General features: G+C 35.3%; 1 protein-coding gene across 6 annotated transcripts in view; it reads left to right on the top strand.

Moving 5' to 3' along the window:
• CTNNA3 (catenin alpha 3) overlaps positions 1–20,031 on the top strand; it is a 447,191-nt gene that overhangs the window by 101,927 nt on the left and 325,233 nt on the right. For all 6 annotated transcript variants that reach the window (XM_090144866.1, XM_090144867.1, XM_090144868.1 and 3 more), the window contains one exon: positions 14,480–14,743. In XM_090144866.1, coding sequence (XP_090000992.1) covers positions 14,480–14,743 — 264 coding nt within the window. The remainder of the gene's footprint in view (positions 1–14,479; positions 14,744–20,031) is intronic.

The raw sequence follows: 20,031 nt of genomic DNA, 5'->3' as shown, positions 1-20,031 counted from the left end.
ATTAGATCATATTTTATTTTTATCTCTTATTACCAGAGGGGAGTAAGGAATGTTGCTCTTCTTCTGAGATGGCCACAACCTGTAGATTCCAATCTCTCTTGCACAACTGGTTTGACCCAGAATTTTTGCTTTTGGGGTTTCTTTTTATTCAGACAGTCTGCAGTGCACCATACTACTGCAGAAGCTCTGGCTGGAGAACAATCAGTGTGGGGGAAAAAGTGTCTAGATGCTTCAGTTGCAGAAATGTTGAACTTCTGCTCCTCCTATCTTATAATGTATTGCTAATTGGCTATATTATTGCTCAGACTGCTTTTATTTTCTGTCACGTATATCCATTTATACAAATATTTTTGACATTTTAATGAAACTGCAGGTTTACCTTGCAGATAAAACGTCCTATATTTTTGTTAGTTGCTGTCTAATTACTGTGAACTCATGATCTCTGGAATCCTTTCATCATCACTGTAATTCTCAATAAGTTGTTTAGCCACCTATCTTCACTCAAAATTCTCACTAATCAACATCCAAAATTTCTTGCAGATGACAAGGCCAAGTAGTCTCTCAAAGAGAGATTTGCCCAATGCAACATAGATTATACTGGTCCAAAGGCATCACAAAGTTTCCTTTCAGTATAGCAGCTATTGAATGCAACATACCAATGCTATAGAATTTTACTAAGCTAGAAAAATAATGTTCTTATATATGATTGTTCTTGATTATCTGAAGAGATTGAAGAGATTATAGTTGTCAAAATTGCTTTCCAGTGGCAATTGTTCATATGTGATTAGATTTTTGGCAGCATCCTGTTTTCATTGTGGCGTTAGCAGACTAAATCACTGGCTTTCACAAATTAATTTCACTGACTTTCACAGACAGCCTGAGTTCTCAGGGCTTGTTCAATAGAGTCCTCTAAAGAATTTCAAATGTTTCACATTTGGAATGTTTAACTGTGGTGAAAGTGATATATATGACTAATTTTTATATCGAGAAATTGGCATTTTGTGACTCCTTAATAATGACAGTTATTTTTGTCTAAGTCAGAAGAAGAGTGTCTAAAAGAGTGGGGAAAATAGGTAATAGGAGACATTCCATAGGTGCCATCTGGGTGTTGGAAGTTGAGTAAGTGCAAAATAAAGATGTATGCCTTTATTAAATCTTTTCCCTAATTATATTCTTTTTTTAAAGTGTATGAGTATTGCTTTAACTGAAGAATATTTTCAGTATTGAAATTCCCTAAAGCAGTTTCTAATTTGGTGATAATTCTGTAGAGAAAAAGTGGGATGAAGAACACTGAAATGAATTTGGGAACTTGGGCTGTTTATAAACAGACATCATTGGTTTCAGTGGATTATTTCTTTTTTTTTTTTTTTAAAGAAAAAATATTCCTTAGACTGAGACCATGTGATAGAAATAGTTTTTACTGATATTAGACTAGCATGAAAAATCTGTGAAGGAAAGGATTATCTGTCTTTGAAAGAGAATATCTCCTAAGATGCAGTGGGTATCTGTACAGAACCTTAGAATAATAGAATTGTTTGATTTAGAAGGGACATTTACAGGTCATCTACCCCATCTTCCCTGCAATGAATAGGGATATCTACAGACAGATCAAGTGCTCAAAGCCCTGTTCAATCTGACCGTGATGGTCTCCAAAGATGAGGCATTACTTCTCTGGGCAACCTCTTCCCAGTGCCTCACCACTCTTATTGTAAAAAAAAAACAAAACAAAACAACAAAAAACAACACAAACAACCCCCAAAAACCCGCATGTCTTATATCCATCTAAATCTTTTTGTTTAATTCTTTTAGTTTGAAACCATTTTGCCTTGTCCTATCACAACAGAACCTGCTAAAGAATCTGCTCCTTCTTTCTTACAGCTCCCCTTTTGATACTGAAAGGCTGCAATCGGGTCTCCCTGGAGTCTTGTCTTCTTCAGGTTGAACAGCACCAGCTCTCTCTACTTCTCATAGGGGAGGTATTCCATCGCTTGAATTGGTTTTGTGGCCCTTCTCTGGAAGCATTCCAGCAGGTTCACATCTCTCCTGTACTGAGGACTTTACCTCCCTTGACCTGCTGGCCACGCTCATCTTAAAAATGGGTATAAACTGCCTTTTTCTTTTTTCCTGTCACCAGGAACTTTACCTTACTGCCAAGACTCTTCAAACACCAGGAAGAGTGGATTGGCAGCTACATCAGCCAGTTCCCTCTGGACTCTGAGTTGCATCTTGTTGGGACCCATAGACTTACAGATATTCAGGTTTCTCAGGTGGTCGTGAACCTAATCTTTGCTTACAGTGGGAGGAGCATTGCTCCACTAGACCCCACCTTCTGATCTATCTGCTTCAGCAGTCTGTGAAGAGCTGTGATAACAAACAGGCAAAGCAGAGGCAAAGTAGTTGTTGAGTACCTCAGCCTTCTCTTTGCATGTTGTTACCAGTCTGTCTGTGTTACTCGCTAGGAGTGGGTACGCCCTTCTGGACTTGACTTTTCTAGTTGATGTACCTTCTAGAGGCCTTTCTTATTCTTCATTGCACCCCTTGACAAGTCCAGTTCCATCTGGGCCTTGGCTTTCCTGACTCAATCCCTACACAGCCTAGCAGCATCCCTATACTCTTGCTGGGGAACCTGTCCCTGCTTCCGCCACCTGTGCACCTGTACCTGTACTTCTTGCTCTCCATTTTGACCAGAAGGTCTAGGTTTAGACATACCAGCCTCTTGCCTTCCTTTTCTGGCTTCTTTGCTTTGTATCACAAACTGTTTTGTGTGCATGTGGCACAGCTGGACTATTTGGTGCCTCACAACAGCGTTTGAACTTGCAGTAGTCCATATGGCTCTTTTTCCTGCTTAGTCCCATTGTTCTTTTGTTCCCTACTAATGAATCCTGTGCTGGTTCTTTCAATCTCTAACTTTTAAAATGAGAAAAAAAAAAGAAAATTTTCTTTTTTGGTTATTATTAAGATGCTGAGTATGTCATATACATTTACTGAGCTTAGAACTTACTGTAATTCTGAACATTTCCTTTATTCTTCTAGCCTGAGTGTGCTTAAGAGGAGAGCAAAAAGCAGAAGGTGTGGCTAGAATGGTACATCTCTCTGCTCACAAGTTTGTTGTCATCTTTCAATGTAGTTTCTCTTATTTCTGTGTTTGCCTTATGTAAGGAACAAATAACCATCATGTTAGGTTTATGCAGTTCTTGTATGCTGAAGAGCTGATCCTAGTTGCATCTTATGCAGTCCTACATTGTACTATCAGCAGAGGAACGGAGACCCTATATTGCTTCTCTTAGGCAATATTGAAGAATGTGGATGGCAGGTTTAAGATCTACACAAATGCACAGCTGTATCTCATGTTTGGGCTTGAAGAAGTATTTCAGAATTGTTGGAGCTCTTTTCTTGAGCAAAAATAACTTCAATTTTATATTAAAAATAAGTACTATAGCAAAGTATAAAAGATTTACTCTGTTTCAGAAGTTGATTACGCTCATTAGCTTTGAAGGTGAGTTCTCTGAAGGATTATACTTTTTAAAAATTCTGTTCACTTTTTAGGAGTGTTATTCTAATAATAAACTAAAAAGGAAATTGATTAGATAGTCTTTGAGTGATTTATCATTTTAAAAGTGAGTTATTGTCCTATGAGAAAAGTTTTAATGTTTCATTAATACTTTATAAGAATAATCTAGAAGAGAGGAAACATTATTGAAAGGTTATTTTCATGTTAATTAAGCTCTTCAATATAAAAGAACTCTAATGCAATTTTAATATTTTATTCATAGTCCTCAGAACTATTAGACATTATATTGATTGCAGTGTGGCTTAGAGTTGATGAAGAGAGAATATAATTTGTTTTGTCTTAGTCAGCAACACAGCAAGTCGTACCACTCACCAAAAACTCTAAATGAGAAACAATCTGAATACATATGAATCTTAGATTTAGCGTGTCCTATGAATAATGTTGTTAATGTGAAAAAAAAGCATAACATTTTTTGCAAAAACTTATGTTGCAATTTCCCTTGGATTTGAAGGGATTTGGGATCAAATCTGTGTTTGATCAAATTGTAATTAATGGAAAATTAGTCATTAATAGCATAATCACTTGAAATTCAGTTTCTGTATGAAATATTGAAAGTAAAAGTTTTTAAATGCTGTATCTTCGAGGTAGTTTGCTTAGTAAATTATTTGTGAATGTGAAGTATAGTGCTGCTTTGACTGACTTACCTGGCCTTATTTTATTAATCTGTCCCTTTTAAATGAATTCTAAAATACAGGGCTTTTTCTGTACTAGTAGTTTTACTGATGGTTGTGTCCTCTTTCTTGATCAACGATGTGCTGTGTTATTTCTTGAAACACAGCAAGAGTAAAAAAAAAGGGGTTATTCCAGAGGAAACCAGGGGTCAGATAAACTGATATTTCTCTACATGTTTTGTGGCAGTTGGTATGGGGAATGGGGTGGAAGACATCTTTCCCCCTTAATCAAGATGGACTATTATATTTAATCTGTCGCACCACATCTCTTAAGATCTCAAAGCTTCACAAGACCAGTAATATTGGAACTTGATGGTCAGGTCTTTGACTTTCTAAATTGTGTGAGCTCCCTACACTCTATAATTTCTGACTGTTACTGATGAGAATGTTTAGTTTGATAGTGACATTTCCTCCATGGAAGAACTGACTTTATTATCATCTGTGCAAAACCACTAAAGTCATAGAAATGAGCATATTCTGTTAAGGCTTATTAAGCAGAGAAGTTTGCAATTAAAATTATACATTGCTTCAATGCAAGAAATTGATTCTACAAAACCTTGAACTAAAACCTTTTCATCCCATTTAATTAGATCACAGAATCACAAAATGGCCAGGATTGGAAGGGACCTCAAGGATCATCAATCTCCAACCCCCATGCCACATGCAGGGCCAACAACCTCCTCATTTAATGCTAGACCAGGCTGCCCAGGGCCCCATCCAATCTGGCCTTGAACACTTCCAGGGACGGGGCATCCACAACCTCTCCAGGTAGCCTGTTCCAGCACCTCCCCACTCTCTCTGTAAAGAATTTCCCCCTGACGTCCAACCTAAATCTCCCCTCCCTCAACTTAAAACCATTTTCCCTCGTCCTGCAGTTATCTACCCTTTCAAAGAGTTGATTTCCCCTCCCCTCTGTAGGCTCCCTTTAGGTACTGAAATGCTGCAACATGTTTTAATTCCTTGGTGTTCTTCCACATTATTAGATACCATCATAAACAATAAAAGGAAACTCAAATTCAATAATTTTTAACCATTTAGGGAAAATGAGGAAGTCAGCATATGAACAGGTAGGGGACACTTTGGCAAAACTGCTGCCACTGCTGTGTGAAGCTTGAAGTTCTTACCATTTCCCTTCTTCAAGGAAAAAACATTTATAAGGGTGTTTTGACTTTTTGTAATGTATGGAGATAAGGCAGTGGAGGTTTGTTTCTGATGGTGACTGTGATCAGCTGTGCATTCCTATTTTATATTCAAGGATAAACACCAAAGCCCTGACTTAGATGTTAAAGGACAGATCGCAAAGATAAAAATTTCAGAGCTCTGCAGTGTCTGTCTGTCTGTAGGGTCTTCACAAAATTTTCTTTGCTGAAGTTTAAACTGTGACTGCTTTCCACTCCTTTCTTCTATTAGTGAGACTTGCATTATATTTTACGTGCTGTTTCTACTGAATGCAGTTGTCTTATGGGATGTTGCCTGTGGTAGCCCTTGTATTAATATTAAGATTTGTTACAATTCAATGGGTTCAACACAGCTGGTTCCATATGAGAGGATAATTAGTAAGACTTGCTGTTTTGTTTTGAAGTATTGTGTGCCTTATTTTGTGTCTTATAAAATGAATTCTGACCAGTTTGAAGTGCTTTCAGATAATTGAACTTCTGATAGAATATTCACTTCACAAAAATAATAAATATTTCTTGGGACTTTTCTGATTTTATACACCAAAAATAATAATTAAATTTCTTAGCACAGCTCAAATCAGTGTTTTTTGTTTTTTTTTTTTTTTAATGCTTTATTTCTTATATATGTAGAAATAAAGGAAATTACATTTCCTGAACTTACATAAGAAATGCTACAGTATTCATTGTTACTTGCTGTGAGTCCAGGAGGATATTGTCTCCCGTTGAGTCATTTCAATTATGATGGTTGGAAGCTAGCACATAAAGAAATATGGCAATTTAAACTGCAGTTAGCAGATAGCAGTCTGTTAACATAACAGACATTGACAACACAGTTCAATGTTGATCGCATTCTGAAAGTAACTATTTCAAAGGGTTTCAACAAAGCATTCTTATTTCATGGACTTAAAATTACTTCTGTTAGAAAAGAGTGTTCACTTTTAAAACTCTTAATGACTTTTTTTTTTCTGAAAAATATTTTAGAATCTTTTCCTATTTTCTGAATCAAAACCACTAGCTCAAAAGTTGTGCTTCCCTGATTAGTAAAAAATTCCAGTATCATTGATGTTTAAAAAACCATTGTTTGGTGTTCACAAATTAGCAAATGAGAGATGGTTAAATGTACGTTTGACTTTAAGACGCAAATCTTTATATTTCTCCAATAAACTTATTTAAATTCTGTAAGTTTTAGGCATTGGTTAGGTGGTATAGCATTTTATGTGGCTATTGAGGCATAATGTGTATTTTAGCTTGTATTTTTGGACTGATTGTGCAAAATCTCTCAAGTGTAAGGAAGAACAGGAGTATGATGCAGCTGTCAGTGTTCCTGGTAGGGATACATCTCAAAAATAATAATTCAACTGTTTAAACCTTTTCTTCATCATTTTATTTTTGTGGATTAGTATAGTATATATAAGCTCTACAGTATAAATTGGATCACTACTCTACTTTTCTCGTATTATCCAAGTATATTCAATGTAGAGCATAAATGCTCATTGTTAATTTTTCTTTTGTACAAACTTCTAGCATTTTTTTTAAAAACTCATTTGATGTTTGTTCTTCTTGAATTTCATTATTCTATTAAGAATTAAATAGTATTCTGCACTGAAGTTCCATCAGGAAAGATGAACAAAAGTTCGAATCTAAAAAGAATCTCTGTAAGGCAACTTGTAATTTTTATAAGAATTTTGAAACAAAGAAATCAAGTTCTGATTTGCAGCTTTTCTTGACAAATACCAGTGCTTTAAATTATACAGCCGTTCTTTCTCTGTATAGATTTTCACAGTACTTACAGCAATTTATAGGTCCAGAGTACAGCTGCTGGAAGACATTTATTCTCAGTTCTGTATTAAATCTATCATATACCAATGCATTAACATTCAGTACAGAGCTCAAGGGCTTATGGCTTTTTCTTTCTTGCTCTGAGTTGCTATCCTATAACTGTTTGCAGGATATGCAGAAAACAATGGTGAGAAAACCCAGCTGATATGCAAGAAGAAAGAGAAACTGTTATCCATGATAACAGTCAAAACAAACTGATTTTGCAGTGTAAGCTGATTAGCCAAAACAGAGCATACTGTTAACATTTCTGAAAATGGTAATGCTAATAAGCTTGTTTTGATGGATCAACACTTTAGTTTCATTTTCTTGAGAGCTGTTCTTTACACACATCAATTGTACACATGTTCACATACCAGCATCTTAACGTTCTGTGCAGTGTTTGAATTGAATACTTCTTAGAGTGGAAAAATATGTCATTGAGTTATTTTACTCAACTTGCCATAGTTTTGTGTTTTTTTGGCAAGGAAAAAAGAAATCAGCTTATTTTGTATTGTTGACAGATATTTATCATAAATATTTTAAAATCACTAAACTGCAGCTGGAGTTTGTCAGACACGTAGTGGCAAGCACCTTGACTTTGTTGAGTCTATAATGTATGAGAAAATCTCAATTGAAACAGTTATACAAGTTTTGTACTTGCTTATGCATGATGATTTCACATCTCTAACACTGGGTATTAAATCCAGGAAAACGAATCAAGGAACATTTGGATGTTGTGTTGAGGGACGTGGTTTAGCGAGAACCAGTGGTGATAGGTGAACGGTTGGACTGGATGATCCTGTGGGTCTTTTCCAACCTTAGTGATTCTAAGATTCTATGAAAACTGAACTCTGCTCTGTTAGGACCAGGAGAAACTTATACCTTGGGGACCTTGAACTGTTGAGTTCAGGACCTCTTTCCAACTAATGTGAAAGATGAAGTATGTTTACATATGATCATATGTATAAAAATAAGGCTAAAACAAAACAGGATAAATATGAAAGATTCATCAGTTTGGTACCTGTTAAACTGTAACAGTGAAACTTCTAGTGGACTACATAGAATGTGATCTTCTGCTATTGGTATTTTTTACTTTAGAAGTTTCTAAGCAGCTTAATATTACTAAGGCAGGGAATAGAATATTTTCTATTTAATAAGTATCCCCAAACTCCTTCTAATTTAAAATTTTCATAAACAAAGCAAATAATGAAATAGTGTATTACAGCAACGACAAAAATATTTCAGAAATTTATATTAGTGGAAAATGTCGTTATGACATAATTTTCAGTGATTTATCTTCCACTGAAAATGTTCTGTTTGGAATACTTTCGAAAACTTCATCAACTGTATCCTGCACATTGTACTGAACATGAATGATGATACAATTTCCCAAACCCAAGAAATAACTAGCATGTGAAAGATCTTGAGTTTCACTCTATATATATTAAAATTGAATGAATGTTTACAGACTTAACCTGACTTTTTTGACAAATGACATTTTTATTGTGTCTTTAATCATATTTGAGAAATTAGGAACTGTCTTAGTGTATATTCTGGACCTCTGGTTCTTATGCAATCTCAGTTGATAAGCTTAGCAAATCAGTCAGTGCCTGTATACCAGGTCTCTGTAATCCCCTAGATGTTTTTTCAGTCTTTTTTATGATAATTAAAAACATGCATAGTCATGGTATTCCAGCTATGAAGCATTTTGAAAAAGACTGTTTATCAAAGCATTGTTTGCTCATTTAGTTCCCCTGATGAGTGCATATTAAAATGATCTTGAAGTCTTAATTTCCTTCTGCTCTCAGTGTTAAGGCAATGTATGATTTTCAAGAACTGGATGCTAACCTTATAAAAATCAATGAGCTAGGTTTGTCCTGAATTTCGTTGAGTGGATGGGCTTCTGGAGGTCAAATAAGTGAATTCTCTTTAAATTATATATACATATAATATATATATATATTTCTGCTTTATTTCATCCATCTCTTTTTCTTCACTTCTTTCATTCCTTTCTTTACTCCTCTCTTGCTCCTGAAGATGGTACTGGAGGTTCAGATCTGAAGTTTGACCTGGGTCACTCTTGCTGATGAATGTTTCCTGCTCTAATACTAGACATGCTCATTTATGACAAATATGACCACAACTGTAACTAGAAGAAAACCTTTGTGAGCTAATATATTAAGTGGTATCTGCGTGCAGAAAAAGGAGAGCTAGATTTAAATAAAAGTCCTATTATATTAATTCTAAGAGGGAAAAATTTCTTTGCAACCTTTCAAAGGCAACAACTTCATCTAGGAGACAGTTAAGAGAGCAGGTTGTTAGATGCATTCTGAAATAATGGGATAGGGAAATGACAGCAAGGTGTTGCTCTGTAATGTGTAATCGGGCTAGAAAAAGTTGATGAAGGATATGAGACAGTGGTGTGCAGCAGCTGCAGTCTGACAGAAGGAAGTCATCTAAATAAACTATACCTCCTTAACTGAACAGCAAATTCTGGAAAAAAACAAAACAAAACAAAAAAAAAACAGTAGCAAACAAAAACAAAAGTTAAACAAACCACCCTGGGATGTTAATCAGACATGATCAAGTTTTGATACTTAGTGTGTTTTTGCTATGTTTTTGTGGTAATGTGCATCAGTTTGTGTATGATTGATAGTAAATAGGTGTAGATATAAAGTTGCAAGGCATCACTTCTTGTGGGAACTGAGTCCTGTAAATCAGGGTTTTTTGAAGACAGAACAGTCTTTGTAGAAGCAGACTATATTAAATTCTTAGTCCTTAAAATCATGATTTGAAGTAAGCTTAACTAGCAAAAGTTATTAAGTCATCGAGAATGCACAAATGTATGTTCCTTTTGATTCACTGCTGCTCTGAATTTATGGGCATTCCTTCTCAGTGGTTAACTTGCTGTGGTTGTGTTACTGAGCAGAAGTAACGCCCTACATTACCAATGATTCTATACCACAATTCTAAAACTTGATACAATGGTGTGTGAAATAAAACCCACTATGTTTTAAAATCAGTAACATGCAGAATATTTAAAATGGACAGTTGAAGAATAAATTTGAAAATAAGTGCTTGTTTTTATTCATCTTAATGTGTAATTTGGCAATGGCAATACTCTGTATGGCACTGTGCTCACGTAGAGGGCCTTGCTGATTGGCAGCTTTCTTGAAAATCAAATCTCATTAAGGTGCAGCAAGTTTTTACCAAGTGTTTGACTACCAAATCCCAAACTGGTAATGTGCTTTATTAGCAGTTGTAAAAACACAGGCTTAGAAACTCTGAAAGAAATGAATGTGTATCTGCTTAGCTCAGGATGGCTGAGATTAGTGCCATGTCTTGTGAAGAGAGCATGAGAGATCTGGTCTTGTTTGGTTTGAACAAAAAATTTGAGGGGAATCTGACAGCACTCCTCCAATGCCTACAAAGAGCCTGATTAATCCCACGTTACTATGGAAGTTAATCTTACGTTGGTTTTCTAGAAGTGGCAGTGGTTATTCTAGAGCTTCTACAATGTTCCCTTCACAATGGATCCTGTGTATGTGTGTACTTATATATTAATACATGCATACAGATCTATGTTTATAGTCCTGATTTGTATTTGTGATCACTTTCTTATGTGAGGAAGTTATCTCTATCTCTGTACTTTTATTAACATAATTGGGAGAGATTCTGGCCTTTCCTCTTGGCAAACACAGGAGCTTCTCATTTCTGCTTTGGAGCTGTGGATGTCTTTTAGGCGAGGCTCTCACTGTCTCTCTAACCACACAAGGCATTGTTCCCATCTTTGTCTAATTATTAATTAAATGGTAGTAATTTTCTGGCTAATGCTCAAATCTGTGAGAAAAGCTTTCTTATGTTAGCTCTTTTTTTTCGCATGAGCCTTTAAGATCCATAACTATTTCACTTCCATTTGCATCTGTTCAATTCTTAAACTACTTATTTAAGGATTTGCGTGAGGATTTGTGGATAGTAATGGATTTGGGGTCAAGTTGACCACTAAAACTACCTTAAAGGGCACAAGGCAAGTAGAAACCATTACACGTATTTTTGTATTGCAGTTTTGTGAACAGTAAAATGGATGTTTTTGTCTGAGTTCTGAGCATTTCTGCACTTTTCTTTGAGTGAATTGTGTTACAAGGAGGTAGTAATATATGCTAAGTTACCTTGTGGAGCTTTTAGTGTTTGCCTGGGTGTTTTTATCCCTATGTATACACTCTAATGGTCAGAAAATACGTGCTGTAGTCTCTTAATATTGTCTAGACATCAACCCTTAAATTTATATTTGAATCTTAAATGTCTACTACAAAGATTTTTTTCCTATTTCTTTGCAGAAAATTGAAAGATGAGAAAGTGATTTAAGATGTGAGTCGATATTAGCTTGTTTTTATAATTGTTTTACTATTTTTAACATAAAAATTTTGCTTGGTTTGCTTCTCTGTTACCTCCCTCAGTTTATTTCCTGTGCCACAACAGTCACAAAGTTACTCTATCTCCTCAGTTAAAACCAAATGACTAGTGCATATACATATGTATTTTCCCTTTGTTTAATCTTTAATACTTGAAAGTTTCTCTGCTACCAGTGCAGCAAAGTTGAACACGGTGTCTGGCAAAGGAGTAATTGAGGGAACAGTCAAGGAAGGGAAAAAATGAAAAATCCATTAAGAGAGGCAAATGTACGATGCAATGGTGTATTTGGTACATGCTTTCTTAAGTCTCAAAGTGAAATAGTGTATCTCTTGTCTTTCCCTTTCATGGAATCCTAGAGGCAAGAGAAATTGCTCAGGGGTTTCTGAACAGAGTGCTGTGGAAATGCTGTTTCCTTTGGAGCTGGGGTAGGAATTAGGTGGCTGTGCAGGTCTGCCAAGAGCAAGGTCTCCTTTTCTTCAAGAGGTCCTTGGAAGGACAGACATCCTAGTCAGAGATTTCCTAAAGTGCATCTTCCATTTCCTGTCCTTCTTCCTTCCCCAGAGCACCCAAAAAATGCTCTTGAAAGCTCTGATAATCTCTCAGCTGAGTTCACTGAAATCCTGCTTCTCCCTTCCTCTCATTCTGCTCTGTTTACAAGCCTAAGAGACAGAAACTGAAAAAGAGGAAAATAATTTTAATCTACAAAGGATGTTCATAATGAATTTTACAGCATTTCTTTACTATGTTTTTATAGAATTGAATATGATGATAATAAGACTCATGAAATTCTAAGAATGTCTACAAAACTTTAATGTATTTTTGGGTACTAGGTGTGAGCATGACAACTTACTTTAGGTCATACCTACTTCTTTCTCTGTTCTTTGGGTTTATTATGAAGACTTGTGGGGCTTTGTTTATTATGAAAATTGCCAGCTTTTTGCTGCTGGCTTATCAATTTTACTACTTCTTCCAGGTTAGGCAGTATTTTTTTGATTGGGAAAAGTCCTTTGGAAGGACTTTTGAGTTCAATTATCTGTGTAAGATGGAACACAGTAATAAGTGCTTAGGAATAGAAGTCAGTGAGACTAAAATGTTATGTTGACTTGCCAGTGTGTCTTCTGATCTGTAGCTCCTTTGCATTATAGTAAAAAAGGGAGCACTCTGTCTTCTTGTCATGTAATATTAGGAAATGTAGAGTAAGAGTCTGCAGTTCATGATAAATACAGTTGAGTATAATCAAGTATTTGGATTTCAACAAAAGGGTCAAAAATCATTCCTACACAGATTCATTTATATTATGGCTTATTCTTTTTTTTAGTTTTAATTTTTTAAAATATATATTAAATTTAAATATTAAATTTTAATCTGCCCAAGGAAATAACTCAGTTTTCTAATTCAGATCACCTCCTGGTGGAAGAGTTGTCTGCTTCTGTTTAGGGCTCCACTGTTTTTTTCCACCTCTACTGTATCCCTGAGATTTCCAAGTAAGACTGAGAAAGTAAGATCCAGCCCTACATCCAATGCATTTCTTCAAGTAAATGAGATTTAAAAAAAATAAAATCTCAAAACTAGGACCAGTTCATTCAATATTGAATGCACTTTTCTTTGTCTATCAAGTCAAACCTTTATACAGTGAGGTGTGGAGGTTATGATGCTTTCATAAATAATGCGTGTAAAGCCTCGTGCAATGCAAAGGAAAATAAAGTCCAACTTGCTTTAGAGCAAACTGTGATCAGCTCTGTTTGCATGTTGTTCATTTCTCATTGTGCTTCTTCTTGTAATTTGAAGCTGGTACCGCTGGCTTTTATTATTCTAATGTACTGTTTGACCTTCCTTTTTTAATTCTGTTCCACTGAATTTATTTATTTCCTTCTTGCAGGCCATTTTGCAGATATTTACTAGTTTTTTACAAATGGACAAGATTCAGAAAGAGCATATGGAAAATGTCTGTACAGTAAAGCAGGCTGGGACAGGAGGCTGTTTACAATACTGGTGTTGACTATATATTTGCTGCAAAGTCCATAACTTTCAGCTGTCCAAGTAACAACACAACAGCTTGATTCCTAATAACAGTTGAATCTCACCTTCAGTTTCAAGGTTCACTTTTAGTCCTTATTGTCTGGGATGGCAGAAGGCTGTAGGGTTTCGAACAGATCCAGGAGGAGAAAAAAGGAACAAGATGAATGTTGTAGGATCCCTGAATGCTTGAAGTATGCACATAGCAGGGAGAGAGGAGAAACAGGCAGTGGCGCTCTACGGAAGTAGCTTTTCATAGACACTTTTTTCTTTATTTCCTTACCTTCCATGTTTTCCATTTCCCTGAAGTTCAAAATTCTCATCTCTAGCTGCTGTTCATTTCTACAGAGCACTTGGGACACAGGCAGCAGGGCAGGGATGCAACCACAAGAAATGTGTTTAGATGTAGCAATCAAAGACTCCTTTATTAAGCCTATCTACATCTCTGTCCTCTACTGCTTATTAAAATAGACATGTTGGAGAGGAGAGAAAGCTGATTTCCAGGCCACTTTTTTCACAGGAAAATTCTTTTTAGAAAAGCAAAATGTGAATATTTCATAGTGCTAGTTATAAAATACGATTTAAAAAATGTGATTGTTTTCCACAGATCTTGTTCATTCCTTGTGAGATAAAGAAGATTCCATTATAAGTACAATTATAGATGTAGTCTTTTTTCCAAATCTTTGATAAATTGTCCTTAAACAGACAACAGATAGAAAAATGAACAAAAAAACCCAAACAACATCATTTATGCATTACTTGTCAGTTTTGAAGTGCTCTTGGTAATAAATGTCATGTTCTTTTGCTGACAGGATTTGAAATCTAGTGATCAGCGAGATGAAATTGCTGCAGCACGTGCAACCCTGAAAGAAAATTCTTCTCTTCTTCATTCAATATGTTCAGCTTGTTTGGAACATTCAGATGTTGCATCCCTTACAGCCAGCAAGGATTCAATTTGTAATGAAATACAAAATGCCCTCAATGTAATTTCTAATGCTTCCCAAGGAGTTGGGAATAAAAAGGGACAACCTGCATCTTACAGAGCTACTCTAGGAAGTGCACTTGAAGAGCTTGAGGTAGGTGCACCCTTAAACTTTTCACACTACAATGTATTTCAGTTATTTCAGTTTTCATCTATTGCTGTTGAGTGAAAGATCAATGCTCTCCTTAGTCTTAGTCTGAATAGTATCACCCTAAATTATTTCACTGGAAAGAATCACTGTTCAAAAATGTTTGCGATTAAGTCTTTGTTTCACTATTTTGCTTCCTTCAAACGGAATTTAAGAATTACTTCCATGCGTGTAAGTAATGGTGGAGACAGAAATTCCTTGAATTCATAAGTTCAGTTTATAAATAACAGTGACTCTCTAATGATTGTAATCACTGCTGCATTGACTGTGTTTGAATTAGCGCAATGCAAAGTGATGCTGTTTACTCTGAAACTTGTCAATGGGATCATTATGTAATTTATGTAATTGAAGATTAAGAAACCTGACTATGTCTTTATTTTTAAATTCACATTAAATTAAGTGAGATGAGAAATACACTTTAACAGATTAATGTTTTTACTTCTGTATTTAACCGAATATTTGGAGAATGTCTGCTCTTTCTCTACTCGTAACATAATTCTAGACTTCCACATTGAGTTTTCCCTTTCCCTCAAACTTTTCTGATTCTTCCATGTGTAATTTTCCATTATCTTGCTAAAACTGGTAAAAGACCTCCTGAAGATGAGGTGATGGACTCGTTCCTCATCCGCTATAGCAGATGTAAGCCCAAATTAAAAAACAAAAGCAAAAAACAGGAAAAAAAAAAAACAAAACAGGAAATGAAAGTTACTAAACCTATTTGCAAATGTGAGCCTTTTTTTGTTGTAAAAACTCAGTTTTGTCTGATGCCAGCCTTGGATGTTGATACATTTTTAAGAGAATAAATATTGTGACTGATGATAATAGATTTTGTTTAAAATATTCAATGAATGGTAAAAGAAAGTTTGAAATCCCTATATGTTATAAATCTTGTAGTAGTAGTAGCGTATTGATCAAAACAGACTTTTCAGTAATGCTGTTTTTTTCATCCCCAAAGGAATGTGATTGCACATCATATGTCAGCCATTCTTGCTGTTTACACTAGGTTTTAAAGTTATAAACTATTTTTTACAAAATGAAAGAAAATAACTTGTGTGTTAAGTGATGTGATATGATGATGCCCTGAAAGACAACGTAGTTTAAATTAGAGCTACTCTTTCCCTGTTTAACCTAAGAAAGACAAACAAACAAACCAACAAACAGAAAATGAAACCAGAAAAAAACCTCAAGAAGATAAAATTTGGCAAAGTGCTTGCATCATCTGACTGCAGATGAATTTAACTATATATAATTTATATATACCTACCTCAAGCTTATCATATGTGAGCAGTGCCATTTTAATGAGATTTTTAAATTGTCTTTACTTTTAAAGACAATCTTTCTTTTTAAAATAGAAGAATTTTGATAGTGATTCCATGAAAAATTTTCGTCTGGATTGAATTTGTTTTATTGGAAGCATAGCAACATAGAAGTCTCAGTAGTAAAAAGCCATTTTGTTAATGGAATTTTAAATTTATTTTCACCTAGATACCACAAATTGGAATTTAAGCTGTATGTGTTAAATAAGCATAATTTACACTTTTAAAAATGATCTTATGAATTAAATGATTGTGCTTTTCTTTCTTTAGTGAAAGTTCTGTTGGCTAAAGGCCTGAAATAACCTTTGCTCTTTCTTGTTGCAGCAAATAGAGTGCCATGAAATAAACCGTTGTCGTAAATAGTCTGTTGGGAACAAATCTTGTTAAATATTTGTAGTGTAGAAAAGTATCACAGAGCTTACCCAACAGTCTAGTATATAGATGGTTTGCAATGTCATTTCTTCCTTTGCCAGTGCTGGCAGTATCATTATAATTACAGATTTTTGAATTGGGAAGCTAATAGTAAGAATGAGAGCAGTTAACTTCTTAAACCAGTAGATTCTCAAGAATTTCCCTTATAGGCTCCATATGAATAAACATATTATTTGAAATTAAACACAAAACTATAACAAATTTAGTAGTGAGTATGTAGGTGCAGATTATCTATGTTTTTCACTAGTATTGCATTTTCTAAATGTGAAGAGATTTCTCACATGAGATAGATGACATAGATGATATGGGTCATCTATGCTTGACTCAGTGTGTTCATTTGTCCTGTTGTTCTTTAATGACCCTGGCCATGTAGCAAGACAGTTATATATGAGATGTTAAACTATTGTACATCAGTCCAAAATGTCAGAAAATGCAACCTGGTATCTGAATTCTGGTGATCACTCTTCCATGGATCAGAAGGCAAATGAGGTGTAAAGTAGCCAAGTAATAATTCTGGTTAGGTGCTCATTTATGTTTAAAATCTCAGGTAGCTAAACACTCATTAACCCTGTTAAAGCAAAGAAGTGTAACTACTTTTTGCGTATCTGTCATTCTCCAATTGTTTGGAAATCAAATTACCTTTTCCATTTAGGTTACTGATCAGAATTTTTTGATGAAATTGCTTTGAGAATTAAATCTGTGGGCAGAATCTTAAATCGTATTTTCCTGGTTACTGTTGCCTAGTAGTCTTCTTTCTTAAATTTAGTTCAGAGCTGAACTGTAGAAGCTTTTTGCCGGCATTATTTGTTCATCTTTGTGTGTTTTCTGCAAACTGCCTCCTAGGAGAACCTCTGTTCCAATTTTCATTTGAGATTTGAAAACAGTCGTTTTGCTAACTAAATGGTTAACTGACTGTAGCAATCAGGAATGGCTTAATCTTCTGTAATAAAGCTACTTCTTAAAGTGCAACTTCTTTCTGTAGTTATACTCAAATATTCTAGTTGAGTGCATTTTATGTTATGGTGACACTGTGTAGTGTAGGGTTGAGAATGCTTAGTTGAGATACAGGGATCTAACAGTGAAGCTGCTGATCCAGCGAGTAGTGCCAGAAGGATTTGACAATAGCAGAGGTGAGGTACCACAGAACAATTTGGCATTCAGGGCTGTAATGTGAATGTGGCAAACACACATGAATGTGTGAACGGGATTGGTCTCTTCTCACTGGTGACAGGTGATAGGATGGGGGGAAATGGCCTTAAGTTGCACCAGGGTAAGTTGGGGTTGGATATCAGGAACTTCTTTACTGAAAGCAGGAGTAGGAATGGTTGATTCACCATCCCTGGATGTGTTTAAAAACTGTTGTGCTCAGGGACATGATTTAGCAGAGGGTTGTTAGAGTTAGGGTAGCATGGTTAGGTCACGGTTGGACTCCGTGATCTTTAAGGTCTTTTCCAACCTGAGTGATTCTATGATTCTATGTATTTCAAATCTCTAATACAAAATAAACCTTTCTTCCACATAAAAAATACCTCTGAAAGCTCACTAACTTTGGAGAATGCCTTCCCTTATCATTTGCTGTGGAAGAGTAGTTTGACATTCTCTCTTTGATATAAGTTAATTTAAAAAATAGAAACAATAACAAAAAACCCCAGTTAATATTTAAACATCAGTGTCTAGCTTCATACAGTTTTTACTAGTTGATCAAGTGCAAGCTTTTTCCTTTATAGTTCTGTTGTGTATCTGGATATAGTTGAAGTAATGGGGACCGACATAAAACACTAATTAAACACGTTATGTAGGAAAACAAAGTTCCCATTGCTGAGAACTATTTGAATTCTGATCTTGAAGTTATGCATTCCTTCTTAGAGAGGTGACAGCTCAAAGGATTTTTTCTCCTCCATTTCAGAGTCCACAGAGGCATCTCTTACCATTTTCTTTCAGTTTCCTGTAGTACATTTTCATAATTTTCTGCAGTGCATAATGTTTGAGATACGAAGTAACTTAGCTTGCCCCTAGATAAATAGAGTGAAGCTTTCCTTTGTGTTCAGCCATACAATCATTTGCTGTAAGGAAGTTCAAAAAAGAGAAGAAAATGGAAAAAATACATACCTCAGTATTAATATTCTTAATGTGTTTCTATGTTATACTTGTGAACAGTTGGTGTCTTACTACCTTCACACTTCTGGAAATGCATCTTTGGATAAATTTCCAACTTTATGTGGAAGTAGCTATTGTAGAAAAGAACAAAGGACTCTTCATATTTAACTAAGAGCTCAATTACTGCTCTTATCGGGTCCAGCTGTAGGCCTTGGATAAACCAGTCTGGCTCCATCCACTGCCAGTAAGACTTCAGGGTATATGGAGATGCGTCAGATAAGGAGAACAAGCAGTGCTCCTTCTCTCTCTTTCTTTTCTTTGGATTTTCCCCTTAGAGGCAGGGACTACCAGGCCCTGACAAAATTTTAGTATTTCTTCTCTTTTGGAGACGGCAGAAATCAAATTTGTTATGAATATTGGAACAGTTGAATAATTCTCAAATTCCTTACTTCTGCAATAAACTGAAAAGAGAGGACTGCCTTTATTCCTTTGCTTTGTTAGCAAGGCAAGAGGCAAACAAAATTATGGCCTAATACCAGTTTCTGAAGTTATGTGTGAGATTGTTTCCATAGTCAGAATATTTTAGTTTTCTACAGCTTTTAGTTAGAAAATAATTAAGGGATACAAATAGGATAAGTGCAATTAAATTGGCTTTTAAAATTACTAAATCTTCCCTCCTGCTTACATTCAAGCTCCCTTCTGGTTTACTCTGTCTTTCTGGATAACGAATGGAGCTAAAAAAAAAAACCAACAGAATTTGGAAATGCTATAACTTAATCTAAGATTGCTTTTACTGGATGCATAAAAATTCTTGACATAAACCTATAAACTATTTTAATGATATATCCTGTCACTTCATGCAAAAATTCATAAACTCAGTGACACAAATTCATACAGCTTTAGGCTTTTTATTGTCTCAGAAGAGACAATTGTAAATTGAAATGGCAGTAGCACAGTCTGCTTTTATTTGTTTCTTTTAGATGCTCTGATATGGTATGAAAACTCCCAAATCAACATGGTGAACGTGGAGACAGATTCTCAGAACTACTTTTTCCTTCTGGTCACTCTGTGAAATTTGAGGACTAGAGTTCATGTAGTGCCAGTTTCTGATAGGAAGTAGAACAGAAGCCTGAAATTTTTATCCCCAGGACTTTTACAAGTTACTTAATAAGGTTTGGTGTCCAATCATGTTATATATGTTAATAGGCTTATGTACTGAGAGTACTTAAATAGTAAGAGTACTTTTAAATGTGGTTGATGACTTCAGAGTTATGGATCAATAGTGAAGGTGAACCATTTAAAAACCTACACTGCTCCAGCAGGATGGCAAATAACAAACTTCCAGTTAAACTTGAGCATTGCAGAAATTACCTGTGCTGCCTGATGTCA

This window comes from Phasianus colchicus, chromosome 8 (assembly GCF_987193195.1).
Source record: "Phasianus colchicus chromosome 8, bPhaCol1.hap1.1, whole genome shotgun sequence".
Classification (NCBI taxonomy): domain Eukaryota; kingdom Metazoa; phylum Chordata; class Aves; order Galliformes; family Phasianidae; genus Phasianus; species Phasianus colchicus.
This window is presented reverse-complemented; position numbering and strand designations above follow the sequence as displayed.